The sequence below is a fragment of the Euleptes europaea genome, chromosome 1 (genome assembly GCF_029931775.1).
Source record: "Euleptes europaea isolate rEulEur1 chromosome 1, rEulEur1.hap1, whole genome shotgun sequence".
In the NCBI taxonomy this organism is placed as follows: domain Eukaryota; kingdom Metazoa; phylum Chordata; class Lepidosauria; order Squamata; family Sphaerodactylidae; genus Euleptes; species Euleptes europaea.
The window spans coordinates 112,298,762-112,325,887 of record NC_079312.1 but is presented as its reverse complement, the minus strand read 5'-3'; the positions used below and the strand labels follow the sequence as shown (position 1 = coordinate 112,325,887).

Here is a 27,126-nt window from a genome sequence, read left to right as displayed (position 1 = left end):
CAATGCCATAGAGTCCAATTGCCAAAGCTGCCATTTTCAACAGGGGAACTGATTTCTATCGCCTGGAGATCAGTTGTATTGGTGGGAGATCTCCAGCCACCACCTGGAGGTTGGCAACCCTAGTACAAGATTACAGCTCTTTCTGAATTTCCCCTTCCCCTAGCAGCCTTCCCTTCCCTCCTGCCCCTTCTGTGAATGAAGCTGCAGTGAGAGAAGAACAATTTTGTCCTCATCCCCTTCCTTCCCCACTGCACCCTCCCAGCATGCATGGCTATGACTCCAGGCGAGTCTTGTGACCCCAGGAATGGCCACTTGGGAGAAGGGAAAACCAGGAAGAGTGGTGCTTGTCGCGAGTGGCTGAAGTGTAGAGAGTGTGCCTAATGGAATTTAAGAGACTGGGTCCCTGCCCATGGAGGCCAGTTAGGGTTGCCAACCTCCAGGTACTAGCTGGAGATCTCCTGCTATTATAACTGATCTCCAGCCGAGAGAGATCACCTGGAGAAAATGGCCACTTTGGCAATTGGACTCTATGTCATTCAAGTCTGTCCCCTCCCCAAACCCTGCCCTCCTCAGGCTCCACCCCAAAAACCTTCTGCCGGTTGCCAAGAGGGACCTGGCAACTCTAAGGCCAGTAGCTGATGACAGCTTGTTATGTCTCTTGGCTGATTTGCCCCTCACCTGAAATAAAACATCTACCTCAATTGAATTGGTGCAATCCAAATTTCTTAGAGCTGCCCTTCAACTCCCGAGACGCGTGTCAAATTCCCTGATCCGATTGGAAACTGGTATGATGAGGGTAGAGGCAAAGGTTTGCTTATCCTCTCTCTACATATGGCTTAGGATGAATCTTAATCCTAGGGGTCTTTTGCCGCTGGTACTGAGTGACTCCTTTAGGTCAAGATGGATCATTGCTAAAAGGGATAAATTAAATATTTTGGGACTTGCTCCGTCAGCACTTTTGCAAATGGGTATGGACCAAGCTACACTAACTATAAATGAAAGAGTCAAAGATACTGAGCATCAAACAGATCTCTTGAGATCCCCTGCATTTATAGCACCTCAACATTCCAGGTATATTCTAGCACCAGCTGCATATTTATACTCCCTGGAAAGGAACACACATAGGAGGGCCTATATGCTGGCCAGATGTGCAGCCCTACCATCTGTAGGGTTGAAAGGTCCCTCTTTTGGGGGAGATTTTGGGGGCGGAGCTTAAAGAGGGCAGGGTTTGGGGAGGGGAGGGACTTCAATGCCATAGAATTCAATTGCCAAAGCGGCCATTTTTCTCCAGGTGATCTGATCTCTATCGGCTGGAGATCAGTTGAATTAGCAGGAGATCTCCTGCTACTACCTGGCAGTTGGCAACCCTAACCATCTGCCATATTAGAAGGGAGATTTAAGAAGATCCCCAGGGTGGAGAGACGTTGCCTGTGTAACACAGGGTTGCTGGAAACCATTGATCATGTATTTTTTAGATGTCCCCTTTACAAGTCAGCCCGCTTCAATATTATTGAGCCTTTGATTAGGGAAATGGGCTCTGTTGATGAGGGTGAATGGGCAAAAAGGTTTCTGCTGGGAGACAGCTCACCAATCACCACCCAGGTTGCAAAATATTGTGCTGTAGCAATGAAGCTACGTCGCCTCAATGTTCCCTGAAGGAAAGGCACCCCGAAAGTGCCTTGGGGAAAGCATGCACGGTGCTTTGAGGGAAGATGCTTACAGTGTCTTGAGTTCCAGAGATCAATCTGAATTGCCCCAGTGATCTCTTAGTTTTATTAAGGAATATTACAATGGATAGCAAAGGTCAGTCAGTGATCACACAATGGAACTTAGGCAAGGCATACCACCATTAATGATTAATGAGATCAAGGCATAGAGAAGACAATGATACATTCTATCTTGAAGCCAGCATCCTTTGAGCAAACATTGGCTGTCTGTTACATAGTATGATGAGATTACCCGAAGCTAATCCCTTTAAGGTTACCGAGGTAAGGAGGTCACCTTACAGTCAGTAGACTTTGGCCAGGAGCATTCCATAGACCCAGAATTTGTTATAATCAATATTTCAATATGGCAAGAATCAGGGTTCTGTGGAACCAATATTAACATGGCGAGGGTGTGCCCAGCTGCCAATAATTAATTAAGTTTCATAAATCTCTACAGTTCCCTAATCTGTGGAAGCGTAAAATTGGGTGATTCCTAATTTTGTTAACCTGGGTTGTAAACATCTACTCTGTATGGTCAGTTTCTGTTTTATCTGGCATATTAGCCGCAAATAAAATATTTTATTTATTTACCTCAAAATGATTGGTTTGATAAAATTAAGTATTGTGAGGCACTTTGCAGATCAAAAGTTGTTCAAAAATTATAATTAAGACTGATTTTTGCCACTGGCTATGAGGTTAGTTCTTCATACCTTTTATGCATTGTATGTTGTGTTTCATTTTATATCTTCGGTTTTTGATTGCCTTTTACTTGCTTGAAGTTCGTAAAGCTGTAAATGGCATCATCATCTAGATAAATTGTTTTTGTTTTGGTGATGTCCTTGTAATATATATATATTACTTTGCTGTTGCTTCTCCTCTGGCTGCTCCTCAGTAGTCAACTAGTACAACAGAATGATTACTCAAGTCCTTGAATGTGTCATTTCCCCTTACTTCCTTACACATAGTATGTTATTTTAAATAATTTATTCTTGCAATGCATCACAGCATTTCTCAACTCCTTCCTATAGCACCGTACTGTAGTTTTTGATGCTTCTAGCAACTTGTCAGGCCAGTGATCATTCAAAGTCAGTTTTGTTACCGCAGAGTACCAGCATAGTTATTCAAGGTGTAAAAGAAACGTCTCATGAAAATGTACTTGGTTAAAACCCCCAGTAAAACTAAAACTAAAAATGGTTCTGAACAACCATCCTTTGAAAAAGTTTTAATGTGATGTCAGAGAGCACATGGCTTAATGTTTTCACTCTCTTGTATTATGGGTTTGAAAAATTAATTAAGATTTATACATTATCCAATGGGCCATGTCTTCCTCCATGAACCTGTCCAAGTGTTCAAATATATATATATTCCACCTTCCCAAAACCACCTTTTTGCATTTTTTTTTTTACTTTGATAGGTTTTAGGCATGATGGATGTCATTCATTTTTATGCTGTGCTTTCTGCTTTTATCATTGTTGGTGGTTTTTCTGATTTGTTGCATTTATGTTTTAATTGATTTTGGGAGCTCTGAATAGATAGGATCAAAAATGTTAAACAAGTAATTGCAAAGAGGAATTGTCATATTTTGTGAGCCAGCATGGTGTAGTGGTTAAGAGTGGTGGACTCTAATCTGGAGAACCCCTCCACATAAATCCTGCTGAATGCCTTTAGGCTAGTCACAGTTCACTTAGAACTCTCAGCCTCACCTACCTCCCAAGGTGCTTGTTGTGTGTGTGTGTGTGGGGGGGAGGCAATTGTAAACCGCTTTGAAGCTCCTTAAGGTAGAGAAAAGGGGGTATAAAAAACCAATGAATTTCCTGTCTTGAGCAGGGGGTTGGACTAAGTGACCCTGATGGTCCCTTTCAACTCTATGATTAGGGTTGCCAGGTGCCCGGTGGTGGCGGGCAAACCCCCAGCAATTTGCCCCTTTTCCCGCTGACCAACTGATGGTTGGCGGGCAAACGTGCACGCGCATACACGCCGCTGCAGGTCACTTCCGATTGTAAACAGGAAGTGATGCACATGCACGTCGGTGCATCCACGCGTTGCTGTGCGATCCCGAGATGTACCTTAAAAGACTCCCGCCGGAGGAGAGGTAGGACCTGGCAACCCTATCTATGATTCTATGAACAGTCTACGTCAGGGACAGTAAAGTTCCTTTGCCTGGGGTAGTGATATGCCTCAATTACCTCAATTGCCCAATAAAGTAATGCAGGAGAGGTTATCAGGATCAAGCAATTCTTTTATTGGCCAATAAAAGAAATAGCACGTGTGGAAATGCCCTTAAAAAGTGTCAGAGCATTCCACCAAGAACAAAGAAAGACATCGTGTTTTATAGACTTTAGCATGAAGGGCAGTAATCAGCATTGTGTATAACAATCAGAGCCAATATGCATTAGATTAGTGTGTGTATACAACCATTTGCATGTCCTATGAGCGTGGTCTTAAGGCATTCACTTAGGTGGCTATATGATCTCTGCTGAAGAAACGAAACTTAACATTCTTATCTGACACTTCTGGTGTCTTCAATCACTGGTCTTAGGCCTTGTTAAGGCGGTTGGCTGTACCAGCCGAGCAAGGATGAAATCACTGGCACCTGATTTAGTAATGGCTGCCAGCTTATGCTAACCCAGTGATCACACACTTGTGAATCTGAACCAAAGATTAATTCTTTACCCCTTATACATGAGACAGTGCCTTTACATATGTGTGCAGTATATATATGTGCCTGATGCTATGCTCTTATACCTGAGCATAGCACCTCATAAACCTGTGAGTATTCATACATGTGAAAGAATATATGTTTTCCCATATATGACGTTTATAGGCACTTCAATAGCAAACTGTCTCTGGCATGTCTATGCCATTCCTGATCCTCCCTAGTCATGTCATCATTGCTGCTTTCCCTCAAACATGTTGGGTGGGGAGACTCTAATGCTACTAATTTTTTTGCTGCATTCAACCTTTCACAGAAGATCTGACATGCATTTAGAGGGAAAATATGTCCTTTATCTAATGGACTGACAATTAATTACACAAGCAGTTTGCTTAGATTGGAGGGAGAGAATGGCAGAGGAAGAACTGTGCTGTGATTCCTTCATTTGTGGTATTGAACAGTTAGCAGTGCAAGATCAGAAGGAACCAAATGCACTGGGAGTGTGTAAAAACTGCAAAGCCAAAAAGAGCGGAGACATAATTGCATGGGGAGTAGCTAAATCTGCAGATGCAGCAGATATGTAGTTGATAAAAGGCTCTAGAGAAAAGGTCTATCTAAAAACTGGATTGGACAGCTTGCTATTCTCTAACTAACCAGACTGAAAATTTGCTTAGTGCTTTCAGGCTAACAAGAATCAAGCTGACCATTGCTAGTTGTGTATGTGTGCAAATGTGCTAATGAAGATTTAGCAAACATATTAAAGAGTTCCTCCTCAGGAAGAAGTGTGAGGGAGGAGAATGAAAGTGTTTCAGTAGTTACAGAACAAGTCCCAGCAGTGCAATCCTAAACACAAGGGGAGGGGGTTTGCCGTCAAGTCACAGATGACCTTTGGTGACCCCATAGGGTTTTCAAGGCAATAGACATTCATAAGCGGCATTCCATTGCCTGCCTCTGCATTATGATCCTGATATTCCAGGGTGGACTCCCATCCAAATATCAGCCAGGGTTGACCGTACAGCTTCTGAGAGCTGACTAGATTGGGCTAGCCTGGGCTAGCTAGGTCAGGGCGAGCACAGTTACATCTTTAGAAGTCCATTGACATCAATGACTTCAGAAGGGTGTAATTCACGTTAGGATTTCAGTATAAACATCCTCGTATGCATTTGTGCCAAGGTCCCAGAAAATTGATCTCTCCCTTTGAGATGGCAAAAGGGACATGTTTCAATTCAACTATTAACACCTTTTCGCATGAATTCTTCAAGCTTGCAATACCAGCGGAAATGCAAGTGACTGTATTATGGTAAACATCATAGAAGCTCTTGCCCACATTTGTAAAATGTATTTCTCACTCAGAAGGCACAATTCCATATAATGTGCCATTAATCCTTTTTGTAGTGTCAAATGAACCTTGAAACAAAGAGGGGGGAAACCAACCCTCCTTATCCACCCATGCACATTCTGCTCTGTTAAGCAAGAGTACAAGTTGTAACTACATCTTTAATGATGTCAACTGTAGATTACACAGACATATACAATTTACTATAGCCCATATGTTAAAATGTATGCAAAACCAAATGGCTTTTGGAAAGATGGGGCAGTTTTGCAGTGTGTCTATTCCATTTACTTGAAACTTCTTGTCATTATTAGCTTCATCATCACATGCTGGTCAGAAATATCTTGTGGCCTGTGACTGTTGAGTAGCAAGGGACAAGTGGGTCAGGGTATTCTGGCTTCCAATTGGCAAAGGTGTCCGACAAGGATGTATTTTATCTCCCTATGTGTTCAATCTATATGCAGAACGTATTATAAAGAAAGCTGGATCAGATTCAGATGAAGGTGGAGTTAAAATTGGTGGAAGGAACATTAACAATTTGAGATATGCAGATGGCACAATGTTATTGGCAGAAAACAATGAAGACTTGAAACAACTAGTGATGAAGGTTAAATTAGAAAGCACCAAAGCAGGATTACAGCTGAACATCAAGAGGACAAAAGTAATGACTACTGAAGAATTACACAACTTTAAGGTTGACAATGAAGATACTGAAATTGTTAAAGATTTTCTATTCTATTCCTTGGCTCCATCATCAACCAAAAGGGAGACTGCAACCAAGAAATCAGAAGGCGATTGATACTGGGAAGGACTGCCATGAAGGAGCTAGTACAGATCCTTAAATGTAAGGATTGTTGCCGGCGATCAAGATAACTCATATCTTAGTATTTTCCATTACTGTGTATGAGTGTGAAAGTTAGACAATGAAGAAAGCTGATAAGAAGAAAGTTGATTCCTTTGAAATATGGTGTTCAAGAAGAATTTACGGATACCATGGACTACCAAAAAGACAAATCAGTGGGTTCTAGATCAAATCAAGACTGAATCCTCCCTAGAAGCAAAAATGACCAAACTGAGGCTATCATACTTTGGTCACATTATGAGATGACAAGACTCATTGGAAAAGACAGTAATACTAGGGAAAGTTGAAGGCAGCAGGAAAAGAGGAAGATCCAGTGTGAGATAGAGTCACTCAATCAAGGAAGCCATGGCCCTCAGTTTGCAAGACCCACTTAACACACACACACACACACACACACATGCTGGTGTATTGGTATATGGAAGTGCATGCCAATCTGTCATTGTAAACCATATATGCCCATATGTTTAAAAAGTATATAATCAGAAGGCGAAGAGCTCCATTGAGCCCTATGACAATGGGGGGCAGGATGGCTCAAATGTTGAGTCCCAGAGAACAGTGTTAGGGGTCACTGTGGCATGCTGCTCTCAAAGTATGTTTTGTAACACTGAAGCCAATTGGTTTGAGCATCCATAACTAGGTACAAAAGTGCAACCTAAAAGTTGCATGAACAGACCATTGGATGTATGGTCCAACAAATGATGAAAAAGAGAGGGGTTTCATTTGCATATTTTAAAGTTTTTGTAAAATGTTTCCTTCTATACATGGTCTCTTGGCATTACAAGTACAAAACATAGATCCATAAACTACCTATGTGCTCTGTGAGGGTTTTGCTAAATTTGTTTCATAACTTGAAAAGGATGTCAAAAATAGGTCAGCTTGTTGCTGGGCCATATTAAATCATGATGATATGAGTGGGCTACAGTTGCATAACTTCCCTTGGCTTAAATGACATTTTCACATAGACAATACCATGCATCTGTACATTTGCAGATGGGAATATGCTAAACACTGTAAACAACTCTTGTAAAACATCTGTTTTGAAAATATACTTGCAAGTCTTTGGGTCATTGAGCATTGTGAAGAAATGTTCAACTGCTTCCTTTTGTGATTTAGGTTTCTTAGGGTGTCAGAAAAGATCGATAGTTCATCAGAAGATGGTTAAAGCACTACTGTTAAGAACAAAAATGGTTCCTATTTTATCTCTGCTTAGTATTCTAGATTTTTCACCTTTTGTTAATTTTTTAAGTGCTCTCACTCCTTTATTTGGGTACCAGAAGCATGCTCGTTGCAGACTGCACATAAGCTTGAAAGATGTGATTTTACACTGCATATAGAATAACAATTTCAAGGAAGATGTTCAACTTTTGGTGGCATTGCTAACTGAGATACAGAAACTTGCCATAGGATGCTTCTATGGTTGGAAATGAAACCTTTATTATTTTACTTACTGTATTTGAAGATAATGTAGCATTGAAGTCTGTAGGCAACATGTTAGTAGAGCAGGGTTGCCAGGTCCCTCTTCGCTATCGGCGGGAGATTTTGGGGGCAGAGCCTGAGGAGGGTGGGGTTTGGGAGGGGAGGGACATAAATGCCATAGAGTTCAATTGCCAAAGCTGCCATTTTCTCCAGGTGATCTCTATCGGCTGGATATCAGTTGTAATAGCAGGAGATCTTCTGCTATTACCTGGAGGTTGGCAACCCTATAGTAGAGTTATCTTTAGATATGATGAAAATAATGTCTGTGAAATATTCTTAGTGAAATTCTGTCCTTGGCCTGAAGGGACAAAGATTCACAGTCAGAAACAATTAAGGAACCAGATGTTTAAAAAAATCTAGGCATAAGAACATAAGAAAGGCTCTGCTGGATCAGACCAAGGCCCATCAAGTCCAGCAGTCTGTTCACACAGTGGCCAACCAGGTGCCTCTAGGAAGCCACAAACAAGACGACTGCAGCAGCACCATCCTGCCTGTGTTCCACCGCACCCAAAAATAATAGGCATGCTCCTCTGATACTAGAGAGAATAGGTATGCAGCATGACTAGTATCAATTCTAACTAATAGCCATGAATACCCCTTTCCTCCATGAATATGTCCACTCCCCTCTTAAAGCCCTCCAAGCTGGCAGGGCTTTAAGGCACACAATAGAGTTTCTAGTGGGAAGGGCTAAGCTCCTGCACAGTGTATATATGATCAGTTAGTCTGAAGATTCCAGGGCTGATACAACACTAACCAAGGAATGAGCTTTTCATAAGCAGCGAATAAAGCATCACTGAAGATCAAATGGCAAGAACAATACTTATTTTCGCCTGATAAGCTGCCGAGATAAATTGTGTTGACTTGAATGCCTCTACACCACTCTGGGCCAGCCAGCAATTTCTTCTTGGATCAAGTTCTCCTGTTACTATAGGGGAACTATGACTGGAAAGCTCCTTCAAGCTGCTTTAGAATTCCCTGTGGAAGAGCCTGTAAGGGCTTGGAACATATTGGATGCTTGCAAATAAATTAAAGATATGTTTACAAGCACCTTTGGGACTTTGTTTCTTTGTGGCTTAAAGCTTTTGCAGTCTTTCTGTTTGTTTAAAAACATTAGGACAAAGTCACTGAAGGCAGGCTGTAGACCAACAATAGCTAAATGAAATTACCATGCTCCCCCCATCCTATGTCAGTCCTCAATGCCCTGCATGTTGGAACCACTAACAATGAAAGACCATTCTCTTTTCACATGCATTTTTGCTTAAAGAATAAAAAAGAGATTGTTTTGTAAAACAAAAAAAGCACATATGCCCCAACCCTAAACACATTTATTCAAAAATATATGTTATATTGAGGGCCTAATATGCTTAGGATTTCACCATTTGTCACATGTAAAATACTACACATAGTTGTTTATCCCATGAAAACAAAATTTCTACTGTCACCATAATTTATCCAGAATAACAATGCAACTATATAATCCAGTGTATGCATGGCTCATTCTCAAACCACTTCTCTGGAGCCTCTCTGTTTTATTTTATATTGTAAATATCAGGTCTTCTGTGTATTAAAGTATTTGAGAACAACTTCTTCAAAATTTAACCCACAAAATACTTCATTTAAACCTATATAGTCCTAGTCGGCATAATCCAGCATATGTTTGCCTACTGAGGCCCACACTTTCAAAATGCCAGATTTCAGCTAAATTTAATTTAAAACATATGAGTTAAAATATTATTTATTTTTAGATTCTTCGACCCTCTGGGTATAAATTGCCTAGAAACTCTTCACGTTGGTAGCCTCTTGCGTGACACAGAAAGGTCAGGAGAAATGCTTTTTTCTCAAAGTGGTTGTGATACAGCAGATGCCATATTGCTATTGGAAGGAGTCACTGATGTCACAATTGCATTACATCTGTCATAACTACTTAACAATTGATTTTTGACCTCTACTTCTATAAGAACTATAACAGGAAACATCTGCAACTGTGGTTATTATCATCTCTTTTCTTCTCACATTTTGGAGGCATAAAGTCATTTTGTTACACATGCTGAAGAACATACTACAGCCAGTATCATAACGAGCCATACCAGGGCCCCTGGCTCTTTTTGTACAAATGTTGATATTCCTTCTCCTTCTGTTGTTGATTTCTATGTAGAAATGTTGATTTTTGTACTTTTTTCTCATTTGTTGTTTTTGTAGTGTTCTGTTATTTTTGTAATTATATTGGATGGATTTATTATACATATATCCCTCACTGTGAATCAGATTTATTAGTATGGCATATACCAGTAAAACATTTGTACCATCTGTACATGAGATATAAGATTACATAGATTTTAAAAAGACAATACCTGGTTAAAATTCTTGATGAATATTTAAGAAACTAAAATTCACTAAATATTAAAAGAAAAAAGAAATCTAGTTGCCACGACCCAACTTTAAGCAGCAGACTTTATATGTGACTGCTAATCAGATTTATGAATATGGCAAAGCCATTAAAATATTCACATCAATTACAAAATAGAATTAAAAGATACAGTATCTAAAACTATGGGATGCATAATTCTTAAATAGATAAATTAGCTAAAAACCTCAGATTAGAAAGAGCATTTGAAGAAAACGTGCACAATAGATTCGACAGCACTGTGATATTCTTAGTGTCACACAATTTTATGAATACAAATATTTTTCACTTATATAATTATTCATATAATTATTGCTTGCCTTTCTGTTTAGAGGTCCTTATTTTGTTCCCCACCCACCCATGGCACTGCCAGGAAACTTGCTATAAAGTTGCAGCCATTATATGAGTTACGTGTTGCATTTTCCTGCAATAATTGTTCTTATTTCTATTGAAATCTTGGTATTATGTGGTGTATGCCTTTGGTAATTTCTGTCAGAAGGAGGTTAATAAATAATTTCTGGGAAAACTTAGGCAACTGACAAATTAAAGTGATGTTCTGAACATTTCTTACGGAGTGCAAATATAAAATTCTGTCCAGCTATGTTCAAAGAAGACATTGCAGCAGATAGGAGGACTGGTGCTTCAGAGACAGTGTAAAATGTGTCCCTCTGAAATGCAATTAGTTTGTTGAAATTGCAGACAGCTTCATAAACCCGCTTACATCACTGGTTTAATTATCTGGGCCCTCTTTTGTCTGGACTTAGCAGTATACTATGTAGCACAAGGCCAATTAAAAACTTTCCTTTCTGGTAGTCAATAACAGAAGAAAGGCTCAGGTACGTGCTGTGCTGTGGTTGCAAAGTCCTGAGCAATGGGAGCTGGGGAAAACATGGTAGCTAAATGACAAAAGGGCTGGGGCAATGAAGAGATGTCTCAGAGACAAGGCACAGTGTATGGCTGTTTATGCATGGCTGATTCCTCGCGGTCACCCCGCCGACAACTTCGGGGCTTGGCTTTGATTATGCTTGAATTTTCTGACCTTCAGAGGTCGCCATGCTCTCCCCGAGCATTGCCACCGTTTTCTGGATTTGTGTATAGCCAGCATCTAGAAAACTTGGGGGAGAATGTGTGGAAACGCACGGGGACAGCAAGGCAACATCTGACGATCGGAAAATGCAAGCGTACTCAAAGCAAAGCCCCAGAGTAGTCTGCGGGGTGACCGCAAGGAAACAGCCGTGCATAAATGGCCTATGATAATTGCTAAGCAATTTTTAATGGCACACCGTTTTTAACCTAGAATGCCAGCTTTTTAGTGCCCAACACTATGTCAGGCATATTATTATACCACCCTATGCAGAGCTTCCTTTGAACTCATGAACTAACTGAATGCCAGGTGGCCTTCACCAGCGTGGTGTAGTGGTTAAGAGAGGTGGACTCTAATCTGGAGAACTGGGTTTGATTCCCCACTCATCCACATGAGTGACAGACTCTAATCTGGTGAACTGGGTTAGTTTCCCCCCTCTGACACATGAAGCCAGCAGGGCCAGTCACAGTTCTCTCCAAACTCTTTCAGCCCCACCTACCTCACAAGGTGACTGTTATGGTGAGAGGAAGAGAAGGAGAGTGTATGGCGGTTTGATTCTCCTTTAAAAAGGTAGAGCAAGTCGGCATATAAAAGCCAATTCTTCTTATTATTATTTGGGTCTCCAACTACATTTTGTGTGGCGTTTCGTGATTCTTTTCCATGTGTTCTTTTTAACTTCAAGCCTGGGGCAAGCTGTCTGAATGGGAGAAAGGAGAGTGAAAAGAGGTTGCTTAGCCTTTTCCCGTGCTGACATTTTTTCAGGTTAGAATCACACTCCCAAAGCTGGGTTTGTTTTTGTTTTTTTTTTGGGCCTGTGAAGAGAAAGATATACAAATCTATCCTTTCCTTTCCATTAATGGGTAAAAATCAGTTTGGCAAGTACAATTAAGCAGCCTCTCCTTGTCCACTCTTTTTCTTTCTCTTCTTCTCAGGTGTAGCTTAACCCAGGCTGTTATATTTTCCTCTGAGGATATCAGACATAGCTTAATGGAGCATTCCATTTGCCACTTGCTAGACTTATAGTGCTGTTTCTCTGTGGAGCAGTACACACTGCTGTTTGTGTGGCCCCAGCGCAAGCAGATTTATAGACGGTAGCTACTAACCACATCAATACAGCGCCCTTCAAATCACCCTCTTTTTTTCTTTGTCACACATTGTACGGAGGCAAACTAATTTCGTTTGGAGGTAATGCGAGTAAGGGCTAATGGTTTGAGACTGTAAATTATTTGACATAGTCAAGTCTATATTTGGTGATCCTATCCTGCCATTTTCACATGAGGGGGAATGTTTGTGTGAATCATCTCTTATATAAGAAACAAAAAAATGTACGACGCAGGACAGAATGTAAAGCATAGCAATGCGAAGGCACTGTGTGCAGGCAATGACATGAAAACTACAAACATGTCAGAAATTGACACAGAAATTATGGGTGGCATCCAGACTAAACTGGCAACGTCCAGCAATTTCCCCCTTTGTGCTGCAGAACCCCTCATATTTTTCCTAAGGATTCCCTATCCTTCAGGAGCGTAATCTGAGGAGTTGAGTGGACTGCAGTGTGAATGTGTTGAACGGGAAGTTAGGAAAGTCCCATTCTACTGAAAGAAAATTTAGAATCCATCCAGCCCCATATTTAATACATAATTTACATAATGGCCAATAAATTACAGTTTAACTTGGTTATGTTTTCTCCAGTAGGACTTGTGTGACTGTCATACATAATCCTGTTGATACACATTGATGTACTGATGATGCACTGGGTTTTTCCCCTAAAATCCTTAATCTGGACTAGAAGAAGAAATAGCTAAATTGAAAAGACTCACTGACTCATAGGACAGAAGAGAAAGTATGTCTATTCTGGCACCTTGAACATTCACTAAAATTGAGCTGTAAACATCAGTCAATAAATGATATCCCCTCTGTCATTCCTTTTGCTAAAACCATTTCAGTGTTTTGTACAGCGGTATCATTATTTAAAAGGGAGTTATCCACTCGTCGTGGTGTCTAATGGAGCTGTCAATGAGGTAATTGCCACAGTCACCCGTTATGTGTCTCCAGTGTTTTCTCCCTTTTCTTTTTCAAACAGTTCTAGCCAAAAAAGTGATGATGACTATGAAGATTACCCAACCAACAAAACCTGGGTTTTGTCTTCCAAAGTCCACGAGAGTGACGTTACACTCATCTTAAATGGCCTGCTGGAGGGATACGACAACAAGCTACGGCCAGATATAGGAGGTGAGTGGTATTTTTTTTTTCTTTTTTAATGGTAATGAAGTGGAATGGGAAAAGAAACTACAAGTTATTTCCTCTGATGCACAATGCACAGAAAAAAGGGAATATGAACCAAACTCAATACAGGTTGAGTATCCCTATCAGATATCTGAAATCCAATATCTGAAATGCTCCAAAACGGAAATATTTTGAGCATGAAAGATCCATTGTAGGGTTTTTTTGTTGTTGTTTTTGCCCCTGGCCCTCAGCAGCACACCAGGCCTCCATCATCTGCAATGCCCTACCCACCTCCATCTGCCTACGCTCCCCCAGCCTGCTCTTGCCAAGCCGGGAGAAACTTCAGTGTGCAGGATCATCAGCCCCTGCTAGGACTGCCAACCTCCAGGTACCAGCTGGAGATCTCTTGCAATTACAACTGGTCTCCAGCTGACAGAGATCAGTTCATCTGGAGAAAATGGCCACTTTGGCAATTGGACTCTATGCCACTGAAGCCCCTCCCTCCCCAAACCCCACCCTCCTCAGGCTCCACCCCAAAAATCTCCCACTGCTGGTGAAGAGGGACCTCGCAACCCTAACTCCGCCCCTTCCAGGCACTTCAGATGGGGCCAGAAGGAAAAGCTGGCAAAGGTCTCCACACAGCAGAGCCCTGTCCTGCCCCTTGGCCTGTCCTGCCTCTGATACACACAGTATGCAGGGCTTTGACGAGGCTTCCCCCCTCACTAACCTTGGCTTTGCTTTTTGTTGGCCGGCTGCAGCCAACGCCTTCCCGGCCATGCATCTTGCTGCCACTACTGCATTTAGAGCAGAGGTGGGGAGGAGGCAGTGAGCCCGGTCGGCTCCAGACCAGCCCGGCTGCAGCGCTTTGCCCACCACGGAAGGGGAGAGGCGGCTAGGGCTGCTGGTGAGTGTGGTGGTAAAGAGGTGGAGCCACAGGAAGACTGGCGGGTGTGCAGCCACCTGTGCCGCTGGTCATGTTCCTGCTTGCAGACTGAGGAAGTGATGGCAGCTGTAGAGCCACCAGGTGTGTAAGCGGCGGTCAGAGGCGCTCCTGCCCGGGCTGTTGGGCTGGGTTTTCCAAAATCCAAAAAAACTCCAAATCTGAAACATTTCTGGTCCCAAGCATTTTGGGTAAGGGATAGTCAACCTGTATGTACCCTTACAGCTATCAGGATTTGTATTCCAGATTTTGTAAATAACGTTTTTTAAAAACAAGTGGATTAATTTTAGGCTTCTTACTAGAATATTTTTAACAGTCACAACTTGTGGTTTTTTTTTTTTTTTTTTAATGGTATCATAGGATATTTACGAACTGTATCACTATGGTTTTGATCAAAAGAAACACATATAGAGCTCTGTTCATGAAATGGATTTTTCCCACCTTCCTTGCTAACCAAAAGATGCTCCTAATGGTCAGGAGAATCTTGTGAACAGCACTGGATGCAGTATAGAGGGGCTGTAGCTTGAGAGAGGAATTCAGACAAACCATAGACCTCTGCTTTTCTGTCAGAAGAATTGTCTTCTACTTGCACATCTTTGGAGCCAGCACTGTTTGTTTGACCACATGTTCAGGAATCTGTGAGTGAAGTGTGACTCAAAGTCAACAGCAAAGGGTCCATTTGGTAACTGTACTATGCTACCTCAATATAATAATAGACTGGGTTTAGACTGGAGTAAACTCTGCATAGGATTGCACTGTGACTCCTTCAGTACTGTGGATTAACTAGATTATGGGCTGCAGGAACTGGGGAATGAAGGATTGGGTTGGGTTATGGTTATCAACTCTGGGTTGAGAAATTTGTGGAATTTTAAGGGTGGCTGCTGGGAGAGCAGGGTTTGGGGTAGGCAGGGACCTCAACAAGGTATAATGCCATAGAGACCACCCCCAAATCTGCCATTTTCTCCCAGGGAATTGATCTCTGTAGTCAGGAGATCTCCTGGAATTACAACTGACCTCCAGACTCCCCCTGGTGGCTGGCAACCCTGGATTGGGTCAGTATTGAATGCTTTTCACAGAATGAAGACACAAGACAACAAGTATATGTGCTAAAATAGGTTTTATTTGTGGCTGATCAATATTATCAAAACACCATCCAAACAATTTAGTGATAGATGGTGCTAATGGACAGACTATCATGGTTACCAGCATTATGAGTAAACTCACCCTGCCTCCAAAGTGGGCCACCATTACATCCAGCTTTGCTTATTCTAGTTTACACATAAAACAGAACAGAGAGGTATCAGTCTTCATCTTCCTTCCTCCATGTGTTGCTGCAGCAACTAGAGTGTCAATAATGCTGCTCAAAATCAAAAGTCCCCTGCCCCAACCCACTTGGCCACACAAACCAGTGATGGGTTGGATGGAAAAAGCCTTTCCTCCTTAGATGCCTCTGGGTCCTCACCAGTTAACCCTAACTATGCTCTAGCAACTCACACCATTCCTGCCATCCCTAGATATATCTTTGGCTGCCACAAAGACCAGGGATAGGGACATAGAAATGTAGAGCTGGAAGAGACCTCAAGCATCATCTAGTCCAACCCTCTGCACCAGGAAATTCTCAACTACCGTCCCTCCCACCTCCCCCAGTGACCTCTGATTACTCCGAGCCAATATTGCCATCCTCCAGGTAGGGGTTGGAGATCTCCCAGAATTACAATTGATCTCCAGATTACAGAAATCAGTTCTCCTGGAGAAAATGGCTACTTTGGAAGGTGGGCTTTATGACCTTATACCCCTCTGAGGTCCCTCCCTCCCCTTCCCAAACCCCACTCTCCTCAGGCTCCAGCCCCAACTCCCCAGGAATTTCCCAACTCCCGGTGGGGGTTTTTTTGGGTGGATCCTGAGGAGGGTGGGGTTTGGGGAGGGGAGGGACTTCAATGCCATAGAGCCCAGTTGCCAAATTGGCCATTTTCTCCAGGTGAACTGATTTCTATCGGCTGGAGATCAGTTGTAATAGCGGGAGATCTCCAGCTACCACCTGGAGGTTGGTAACCCTAATCGGAGAGGAAAATGAGTTCTTGCCTAGTGGAATATTTTTTTTTTATGGCAGAATTACCAGTACTCAATCACAAGAGCAATGAGTGAGGTGTGCAGGACCAGTTGACTGCCCAAATGGCTTGAGGAAACCCTAATTAATCTATATTTTTATTTGCAGGATATAGTTCAAAGAATGCCTGTTTTAAGAATATCTTCTGTCTTATTATCAAACACCTATTCATGAGTGTCTTTTTGTATAGCATACTGGAACACTGTTTCGAAACCAATTGAATTAACAATGACATTGCAATTTTCCAAATGTTGTTCTTGTGAGGGCCTTGTATTATTAGATCTTCAGCTCCCTCTTTGGCCTAAGTCAGTCATTTTGCATTCTTCCTTTGAATGTGAAATATCGGATGTGATGTATCATAAGTGACTTTAGAAACACAGTGTCCTTTAAAACAAATGAGGCTAGCTTTATAATCATACAAATACTTGCCTGATTGATAATCTGGTAGATGAAACAGCAACATGTGGGATTGCAGCCCCTCCCATTGGACTACGACAGCAACTCTCTCTTTCTCATGATCATACCCATATCAACACATAACGAAGTTCATTTTGTACATGTACAGGTTAATTCTGCGCTTTTTCATTTAAAAGTATCACACGTGTCACATGGGAAACAAAACATAGGTGTTCTTTTTTCAGACATCTATTTAGTGTATTACATTTAGATCCATGTTTTATTTTCTGCAGTGATATTAGCAGCTCTTATTGTTTTTGTTACAGTGCAACCAACAGTTATTCGCACTGATATGTATGTCAATAGCATCGGTCCAGTGAATGCTATTAATATGGTAAGTAATATTTGTTTATTCATTTAACAGTATTGTATTGCATGGTATTATCTCCTTGCTGAATGGCAAAAGATACTTTAGAATATAACGTATACATCCTTTTAGACCACATTATCAATTTAAAAGTCTTTTAATGCTACAACAAGTAGAAGTAAGACTTAGTTTTATGAGAAACTGGAGGCAAGCCAATGCACTGAAAAAGATGCTTAGCATCTAATATTTTTGCACAGATGAAATTTCCATTCACACAAGACATCAAAGTTGTATTCTTTCCTGTGCACTCTCCAACTCAAGGGCACCCCATTCATATGATTTAGCAGAGAAGGGAACTGTGCATGCAAGAATAACCTGGTCAGTACTTACATTGTATAATTCCTGTAACTAACATTAATGTTTGCCTGTTAGCATTATTAGCTGATATGAGCAGGACTTTCTGCAGGTGCCAGCCTGCAAATGGGCAAAATCAACAATCACCTGTACATGTGCTTTCTCCATTGTGGTCCCTTCCTGATGGAACAGTGTGCATGATGCGTTAGGAAAGCTTCCACTCTCCTGGGCTTGCTGCAAACTATGCAAAAATGAATTATTTAAGAGGGCTTTTCTACACAGTAGATATACTGTACAGAATAGTTAGAAAGTTACTTGTGTAAAGGTTTGGGGACTGTGGTCTGTACTACCGTGTATCGCTTGTACTACCTGTTGCTGTAAATAGGATCCTACTGTGTAATTCTTCTATCATTGAACACTTCATATTATTAATTATTATTTAGTTTAATCTAAAACCCCGTTCAAGTAAAATATTTTACCCCATAGTCCACGATTTGCTACACTAAAACATAATGCTTTATGAAAGGGCATGCTGTCGTTAGATATGGCATTATGTCATCATTGCGAGAAGGTGACAACAGTAGCATGGGCAATCAGGTGCCCAGTAGTATTGTGGATTGGGTTACTGATGTGACTTTGTTTGTTTGTGTCTAGGAAAGTGTTATGAAAGGCTTGGCAAGCAAAACTATAGAGATTTTTAAAGTGAAATCTGGTTCTGACTTTACGTAATTTTGTTTAATATCTTTCATGAACACTGCAGGAATATACAATAGATATATTTTTTGCCCAAACCTGGTACGACAGACGATTAAGATTCAACAGCACTATAAAAGTGCTGAGGTTGAACAGCAATATGGTTGGGAAGATCTGGATACCTGATACATTTTTCCGAAACTCCAAAAAAGCTGATGCTCACTGGATAACAACTCCCAATCGGATGCTTCGGATCTGGAATGATGGCAGAGTACTATATACGTTACGGTACTTACACTATTCAAATTTTGTTCAGCATGTGGGTCCAATATGAATCAAAAGATATTTGTCACACTTACTATATTTATGAGGTATATATATTAGGTTGCAAAATTAAACAAGAATAGAACCATATGTTGTAGTCCTTGGCGGAAAGCAGATCTTCTCTCAGGTTTTTCATTGAGGGTATTCCCAATGAGTGAAAATAACACATTGAGTCTCTAGATTATAATAAAAGCAACCATATTTACTGCAGAATGACCATAAGGAGGGAAGGCCCTTCCATGCAAAGTCCATGCAAGTACAGAAAGCTGAGCCTACTTGAGACACTGAGAGCTCATAGACCAGATGATATTCAATAATTGGTTGCTGGAAACTCTTGGGAGAAAACAATTCCAAGAGTCAGCAGCGTTGGCCTCTGATGTGTAGCTGCTGGTCCATATAGTCTCTCAATCTCAGGTATGACTGGAATTTGCAGCGGATACAGGAACTGAGGACCAAAGTATAGCTTTCTGCATTGCTGCATGACCCAGCACAGCTGTGAATCAAGACTGCGCATTACATAATTTTAAACCACTTTAGCTGTTGTGGCTTTCCATAAGGGAATTGCTGTTTTTTCAAGAGAGTTGGTAGTTCTATGAGAGACCCTCTCATAATTCAATTCCCAGAATGATCTCAATGGAAAACCAAGGCAATTTAAAATGTATACAAAGTGAAAGTGAAGCTTGCTGGTGCAGCTGTCCTCTCTTGTGGGCCCAGAAGAGGGCACATCAAAGTAGGGAACAAGATCATGCAAGGCTAGGGTTGCCAACCTCCAGGTACTAGCTGGAGATCTCCTGCTATTACAACTGATCTCCAGCCGTTAGAGATCAGTTCACCTGGCGAAAATGGCTGCTTTGGCAGTAGGACTCTATGGTATTGAAGTCCTCCCCTCCCCAAACCCCATCCTCCTCAGGCTCTGCCCCAAAAATCTACCGCCAGTGGTGAACAGGGACCTGGCAACCCTATGCAAGGCCATGGCATGTTTTAGATACTCAATGGGCAAGACTCCATAAATGGTTACAGATGTGCCCATTTCTATCTTTAAGAAGGCATAGGTTGGTGGGTTGGATTCTACCTTGTGGTCTAATCAAGATACACATTAAAACACAGGCTGGACAGAAGAGTTCCTCTGTGGACTTTGAATATTTTCTGAGCAGAACGTTTTGAGCAATGAAAATTAGGATCGATAGAGGAAATAATGTTAACATTTTTTTTCTTGCTAGATTGACGATAGACGCTGAATGTCAGCTTCAGCTACACAATTTCCCAATGGATGAACATTCTTGTCCCCTGGAGTTTTCAAGCTGTAAGTGGTAAACTAAAAAAAAGTTATTAAAATAAATAACAATATATGGTTAAGCCCATGTGGTGTAATCATTGAACTAGGATCTGGGAGACCAATTTCAAATCCTTACGCTGCCATGAAAGCTTGCTGGGCGACCTTGGGCCAATTACTCTCCCTCAGTCTAACCTACCTCACAGGGTTGTTGCTGTAAGGATAAAATGGGCAGAATGCCGAGAATGATATCATCAAGTGGGCCTTGGGTCCCACTGGTGAAAAAAAAGGTGTGGTTTAAAAAAATAAAATAGATCAATAATGGTGTAGCCCTCAGTCGAAATAAGTTTATCAATTCTTGATGCCATTTGTTTCTAGATAAAGTCACTCGTAGCTTCATATTTTGAACAACTGATAATCTGCTGTAATGATGAATAATATATGATTATTATCAGGTATTGGCAGCTTCTCCCTATCAGTCATCAGATATGGCCAAATGCAGACTGCTGTATAAGAGATGCTCTCAGATGATGACTGCAGAGAATTAAATGGTGAACACAACTGCAGAATCTTCAGATGTAACTTGCAGATACTGAATATCATATATTCAGATGTCCACAGAGTACTCAGCATCAAAATCTTCATTAAAAAGGTCATCTTAGCACTACCAGCTTCCAGATTTCTACTTTTCTGTGCTTTTCTTGTTTCCTCTCCAACCGTTTTTTTTAGATCCCTTTGCCTGAGAGCTGTTTTCATTGGGAACTGATAGCCAGTGGAGGCAGCCTAGGTTTTACTGTTTCCTTTTTTTATGTGGAAAACTGAAAATCTACAACTTCATTTTGTGAATGAATCCAACCCTCATTTTAGTTTCCTAATGCTGCTGCTGCCGCCACTACTACTACTACTACTACTACTGCTACCACCACCACTACTAGTAGTAGTATTTATTATGGTCATTTATACCCAGTTCACTTCCTGTAAAGCATAGATTAACTTTCATATGTTCCTCTGGCTTCCTTCCATCCAGATGCTATAAAATCAATAGTGCAATCGTAAGTGGAGTTATACTTTTCTAAACCCATTAACTGCAATGGAAGGGTGTAATGCTATTTAAGATTTCACTGCAGATCTTCTGACCTTCAGGAGTAGAACTATGGGCCAACACTAAACGTAATGCTCCATTCAAAGCTCCAAGTGGTGTATTATTTGTAAATAGCAGTCATGTGAGAGCCTAAACTAGATTAGGACCTTGGTCCATGGATCAGGAGGATGGCTGGTTAAACTTTCTCCTCTGTGCCATTTTCTTGACCTGAAGGGCTTCCACAGAGCTGCTGTTTAACCTTTGGGGAAAAGATGCAGGCACCACTGTGTGTTGCCTGTAACTTTGTTCCAACATGCCAAAAACAATCGCTGTGGTGCTAGTTAGGGTCAAGACAGAAAGAGTTAACCTTTTCTTCCACCTATGACATATTGAAAGCTGGACAGTGAAGAAAGATGATAGGAAGAAAATAGATTCCTTTGAAATGTGGTGTTGGAGGAGAGTGTTACAGATACCGTGGACTGCCAAAAAATCAAATCACTGGGTTATAGATCAAATCAAGCCTGAACTGACCCTAGAAGCTAAAATGACTTAACTGAGGCTATTGTATTTTGGTCACATCATGAGATGACAAGAGTCACTGGAAAAGACAGTCATGCTAGGAAAAGTTGAGGGCAGCAGGAAAAGAGGAAGACCCAACAAGAGATGGATTGACTCAATAAAGGAAGCCACAGCCTTCTATTTGCAAGATCTGAGCAAGACTATCAAAGATAGGACATTTTGGAGGACTTTCATTCATAGGGTCGCCAGAGTCGGAAGCGACTTGACTGCACTTAACACACACACATGACATATTTGCTCTGACCTGGATGGCCTGAGCTAACCTGATCTCATCAGATCTCTGAAGCTAAGCAGGGTTGGCCCTGATTTAGTTGGATAGGAGACCAAGGAATACCAGGGTCGTTATGCAGAGAAAGGCAATGGCAAACCATCTCAGTCTCTTGCCTTGAAAACTGTACTGTGTTGCCATAAGTCAGTTGTGACTTGACAACACTTTACACACACACAACATGTTTGTTATTTACAAAGAAGAAAAAGTTGTGAACTCCTAACATAAGACAGTTCAGTCTCTCATCAAGTCTGACATTATGTCATCTGGCTTCAGATGTTTGTTTTTGAACCAATGAATAAAAGGCAACCTTAAATAAGAATTTTTACATGGCATCATAGAGCTGCAAGATTCCTTTCAGAAGACTTCTTCCATGTAGAGTTCACTGCAGGGTAACTAAGAATCATCTACCGGTATATTGTGCAAACTAGCAATTGTATGAATCATTTCTGTTGTATAGTTCATAACATTTCTTCTGCTGTTTCTCTTCTTTCATCTTTTAGGGCCAACCTACACAGCACTTTTTAAATGCATCCTCCCCAAAGCCACAAAGCAGCTGTAAAGAACATCCATTTATAATTCTGTAACGAGGTCAGCTTGGGACCACAGCACAGGAGGAGGAGGGGCTCCTGCCTCCCCTCATGCCATTTTCCCAAGCCAAATGGCCCTTGCCGGGGGGTGGGGTTATTTGTTCCTGTTTGGAGCTGAATGTGCCATATTCTGTGCATTTGCAGCTGCAAGAAAAAGGGGGGAATAACACCCCCAAGGCTGTTTTTGCTCAGGAAAATGACATGGGGAAGGCAGGGACCCCTCCTCCACCTACATTGCTCCACCTGTGTTGCTTTGTTTAAAGTTGAACAGGGGGCAATCTTCCCTGTTGATACTTTCCCTTTGATACAGTTGACCACTCCATTCTTAACCACTGGCTTGAGTATGGAGTTGGTATTAAGAGTGTAGCCCTTCAGTGATTTCACTCTTTTCTGTCTGACTGGACACAGACAGTCTCCACCAGAGGTGCAGAATCAACTGGGTGGAATTTATCTTGTAGGGTACCACAGGGTTCTGTTATCTTGCCCATGCTTGTGTGTGTGTGTGTGTGTGTGTGTGTGTATGAGGCCGCTGAATGAGATCGTCCAGAGCTTTGGCGTTGGGTGTCATCAATATGCAGATATATATATCATTGTCCAAGTCTCCAGATGCAGGTAATGCTGCTTGGGAAGGCTGATATTCTAGAGGGACTGAATCCATTTGTCCTCAATGGAGTGGTGTTGGCTTTTTCTGAGCAGGTTAAGAGTTTGGTGGTTCACATGGACCCTGCCTTGCTGTTTGAAAAGCAGGTTGGCCTGATGGCCAGGAATGCCTTCTAACAGCTGCATTTGATTCACCAACTTTCTTATTACCTGGACTCAATTGATCTGGCCATGCTGATCCATGCTTCTGTAACCTCATGATTGGATTGCTGCAACAAGCCTTACAAGGGGCTGCCTTTGAAGACAACCCAGAATCTACAAGTGGTCCAGAATGCAGCAGCCCAACTGCTGTCTGGGGCTAGGTGCTGAGAACATAAGTTGCCCATTTTGAAACAGCTACATTGGTTACCAGTCTCTTTCTGATTTCAATTCAAGGTGCTGTTTATGACCTTTAAAGCTCTTCATGACCCAGGACTCACATATTTGAAGGACCATATGTCACTGTGCACCAACTATGGTCACCAAGGAGCCATCTGCTGGCTATCCCACTACTTAGGGTGGCCTGTCTGGCATTTACCAGAGCCCAGGGATTTTCCTTTGGGGCTCTACCTCTGTTGAATTGGACCCCTGAAGAGATGGGTGTGTGTGCTTCCTGGATATTTTCAGGAGGCACTGCAAGGCCTGCCTGGTTGCTAGGGGGTTTGAAGGGTTTTAAATGGCAAGCATTTTTTTAAGGGGGGAGGGATTTGGGCTTGCTATTAAATCTTTGATTTTATCTGGTAACGTTTTAACGATTATTGGAAGCCCCCTTGGACCAAGAGGAAGGATGTGATATAAATATGGTTGCCAGCTCCAGGTTGAGAAATACTTGGAGATTTTCAGGGCGGAGCCTTAGAAGGGAGAGGATTGGGGAGAGGACCTTAGCAGTGTATAATGCATAGATTCCACCTTCCAACGCAGCCGTTTTTTCCAGGTGAACTGATCTCTATTGGCTGGAGATCAGTTGTAATCCCAGAAAATCTCCAGCTACTACCTGAAGGCTGGAGACCCAGGATATAAATGTTTCAATAAATAAATAAGCTGAGCTGAGCCTGCCTAAAGATTAAATGGATGTTCCCTGCAGCTTCTATGTGGCGGTGGAAAACTGAGAAACCTGAACCCAACTTTTTTTAAAAGGTCTTGTATAGTTTGGCCCTTGAATGTACTGAACCTCTGTGCATCCATAAGCAATTCTGTATACAAGCTGCAATTAGTTGTACATCTACAGGAAAATTACAGTGCATTGATGAAAATATTGATGGATTTGTGATCTTTATTGTTTTGAAGATGGTTATCCAAAGGAAGAAATTATTTACCAGTGGAAGCGCAGTTCTGTAGAAGTGGGAGACACCAGATCCTGGAGGCTATATCAGTTTTCATTTGTGGGGCTCAGAAATGCAACTAATGTGATAGGAACAACTTCAGGTAAGTGAAGTACTCTAATGAATCAATTTGCTATTTTGTGAAGGCTTCTGCAAAACGTATAACTGGGAGAAGGACAACAGTGTGCTGGTTGTGCAGTCGAAATGCATGGTTGAGAGCCTCATGGGATTTTTCTGTTGCTGGACTGTACCACTTCAGACTTCAAGTGTGGGGGTCACTTAGAAGCTCCCTCATATAAAAATAGTTTGATTGGGAGAATGTTCTAGCTTAATCTAGCCCTGACATTCAGCATTTCCACATTGTTCTAGCTTAATCCAGCCCCGACATCCAGCATTTCCACATGTGGATAGCGTGCCTAGATATATGCATTCAGATGTTTGATATCCCATCTACAGTCTGAAATTGTATAGTCCAGAAACAGATGCATCATGTGAAGTTGCTGATTTTCAGTTCAATCGTAAGCAGAGTTACCCTCTTCTAAGTCTGGAGAAGTCAATGGGCTTTGAAGGGTAGAACTGGGCTTAAGACTTCTATAACTTGAGTCTTAGATTCTCATAATAGTCTTTTACGTATGGGCATTTTGACTTTCTCCACTGGTCCAACTCATTTTTTCATTGAGGTTATGCATGAGTTTTCCATCCCTTAGAGATGACATAGTGCCCAGCCCGCACAATGTCCAGGTCTTCCCAATCCTGTTGTAATGTGATTCTTCAATCTCCCCTGAGATCATCTTGGGTCAAATCATCCCCATTTCCATGCATAAGCCAAAGTGTGGGAGAGGGGAGCTGGGAGGGTGATATTTTTCTTACAGTAAGTACTACAGCCAATTACAAAGCAGCGTATTCAAGGGGCGGGGACTCAAGACGGTTCTGGATTTCTGCTGGTGATTCTGCAGTACTCCAGAGACCCCGGGACATTCTCCAGGGCAAACAACAACATGCATAGCATTTTTAGGATTCAGAACAGAAAAGTGTGGGTCAAGGGAGCTTGAACCCCAGGTAAAACTCCCATGCATAAAAGACCAATGTCTCCAGGGTTTCAACCTGGGTTAAATCAAGCACATTCTATGTGGAGAGGATAGTCGCTTGAAAACAGGCTCTGATTTAGAGCATGGGTGAACAGGATTAATGGATTCTTGGTTGTGACTGCAATGTCATCAGATGTGCTGCAGGATAAAGAGATATTCAGAGGGAAGGTTTTGTGGCATTATCTCAGAGCCTTTTGTGATAAAGCAGCAATGCTTCATTCTGCCCTTTCCTCAGGGTCAGCAGTAAATCGAGCAATCTAATACTAAATTAGGGATAGTTTCTGTGTGCTGGATGGAACTATATGTCTTATCTTTTTTTCTTCTGTTTGTATCACCCTCAGTGTACAGACAGAGAAACTGCAATGACAAAAAGACAGTGACTCAGAGCAGCGTATTATCAGATTACTTAACTTGGCAACACACACACACACAAATTAGGATTTAAGAAAGGATCGCCTGACTGAAAATGAATGACATATGCTTCAAACCTGTGCATAGTGGCCTGGGAGTAAATCCCAATGAATTTGATGGGACTTACTTCTGAATAAACCTGCATAAGATTTAAATGCCTAAAGGTATACTATGTAATAAAAGCAGCTACACTGGATCAGACCAATGTCCCATCCAGTCCAGTATCCTGTTTACAACAGTGGCCGATCAGATGCCACAAAGAAGAGCACAAGCAGGGCCCACAGGCAATAACCCTCACCTGCTGACTATTTTTGAACATGTGACTATCAGAGCCATTAAGCCTCTGAAATGGAGGCCCTATTCAGCTGCCATGGTTCATAGCTAACAATAGACATACCCTCTATAAATCTGTACAACCACCTTTTTATATTCCTCTCAACCCAGGGCTATGACCACATGCTATGGCTGTGAGTCCACCAAGTCAAACTATCTGTAATATGATGTAGTACTTCCTTCAGTCTGTCTTGAGTCTCCTGAAAATCATTCATGGGGTGACCCCAAATTCTTGTGGTATGGGAGGAGGAAAGCTGATCTCCATCCACTTTTGCAGACCTCTATCATGTCACCTCTCAGTTGCTTTCCCCCCTAAAATAAAAACTCCAGATGCTTTAGCCGTGCCCACAATGCAAGCAGTTCAACCCCATGATAATTTTGGTTGTTCTTCTCTGCAATTTTCCTGCTATTTAATACCTGTTTTATTTGTTTTTTATTTCATTTGAGTTATAGCCCACCCTTTCCCGGCAAGCTGGGCTAAGGGAGGCTTACAACAATAAACCATACACACACACACACACACACACACACTCATATATACACACAGTTAAAGCACATAATTAAAACCACAGCCCTAGTCTAACTAATACAGTAAAACAGTGCCCTAACTATACTTC

The 27,126-nt window shown here is 41.7% G+C and overlaps 1 protein-coding gene across 2 annotated transcripts in view; it reads left to right on the top strand.

Moving 5' to 3' along the window:
• GABRG2 (gamma-aminobutyric acid type A receptor subunit gamma2) overlaps window positions 1-27,126 on the top strand; it is a 102,100-nt gene that overhangs the window by 19,552 nt on the left and 55,422 nt on the right. For both annotated transcript variants that reach the window (XM_056857276.1, XM_056857286.1), the window contains exons 2-6: window positions 13,602-13,750; window positions 17,514-17,581; window positions 18,669-18,889; window positions 20,146-20,228; window positions 24,643-24,780. In XM_056857276.1, the coding sequence (XP_056713254.1) occupies window positions 13,602-13,750; window positions 17,514-17,581; window positions 18,669-18,889; window positions 20,146-20,228; window positions 24,643-24,780 (659 nt within the window). The remainder of the gene's footprint in view (window positions 1-13,601; window positions 13,751-17,513; window positions 17,582-18,668; window positions 18,890-20,145; window positions 20,229-24,642; window positions 24,781-27,126) is intronic.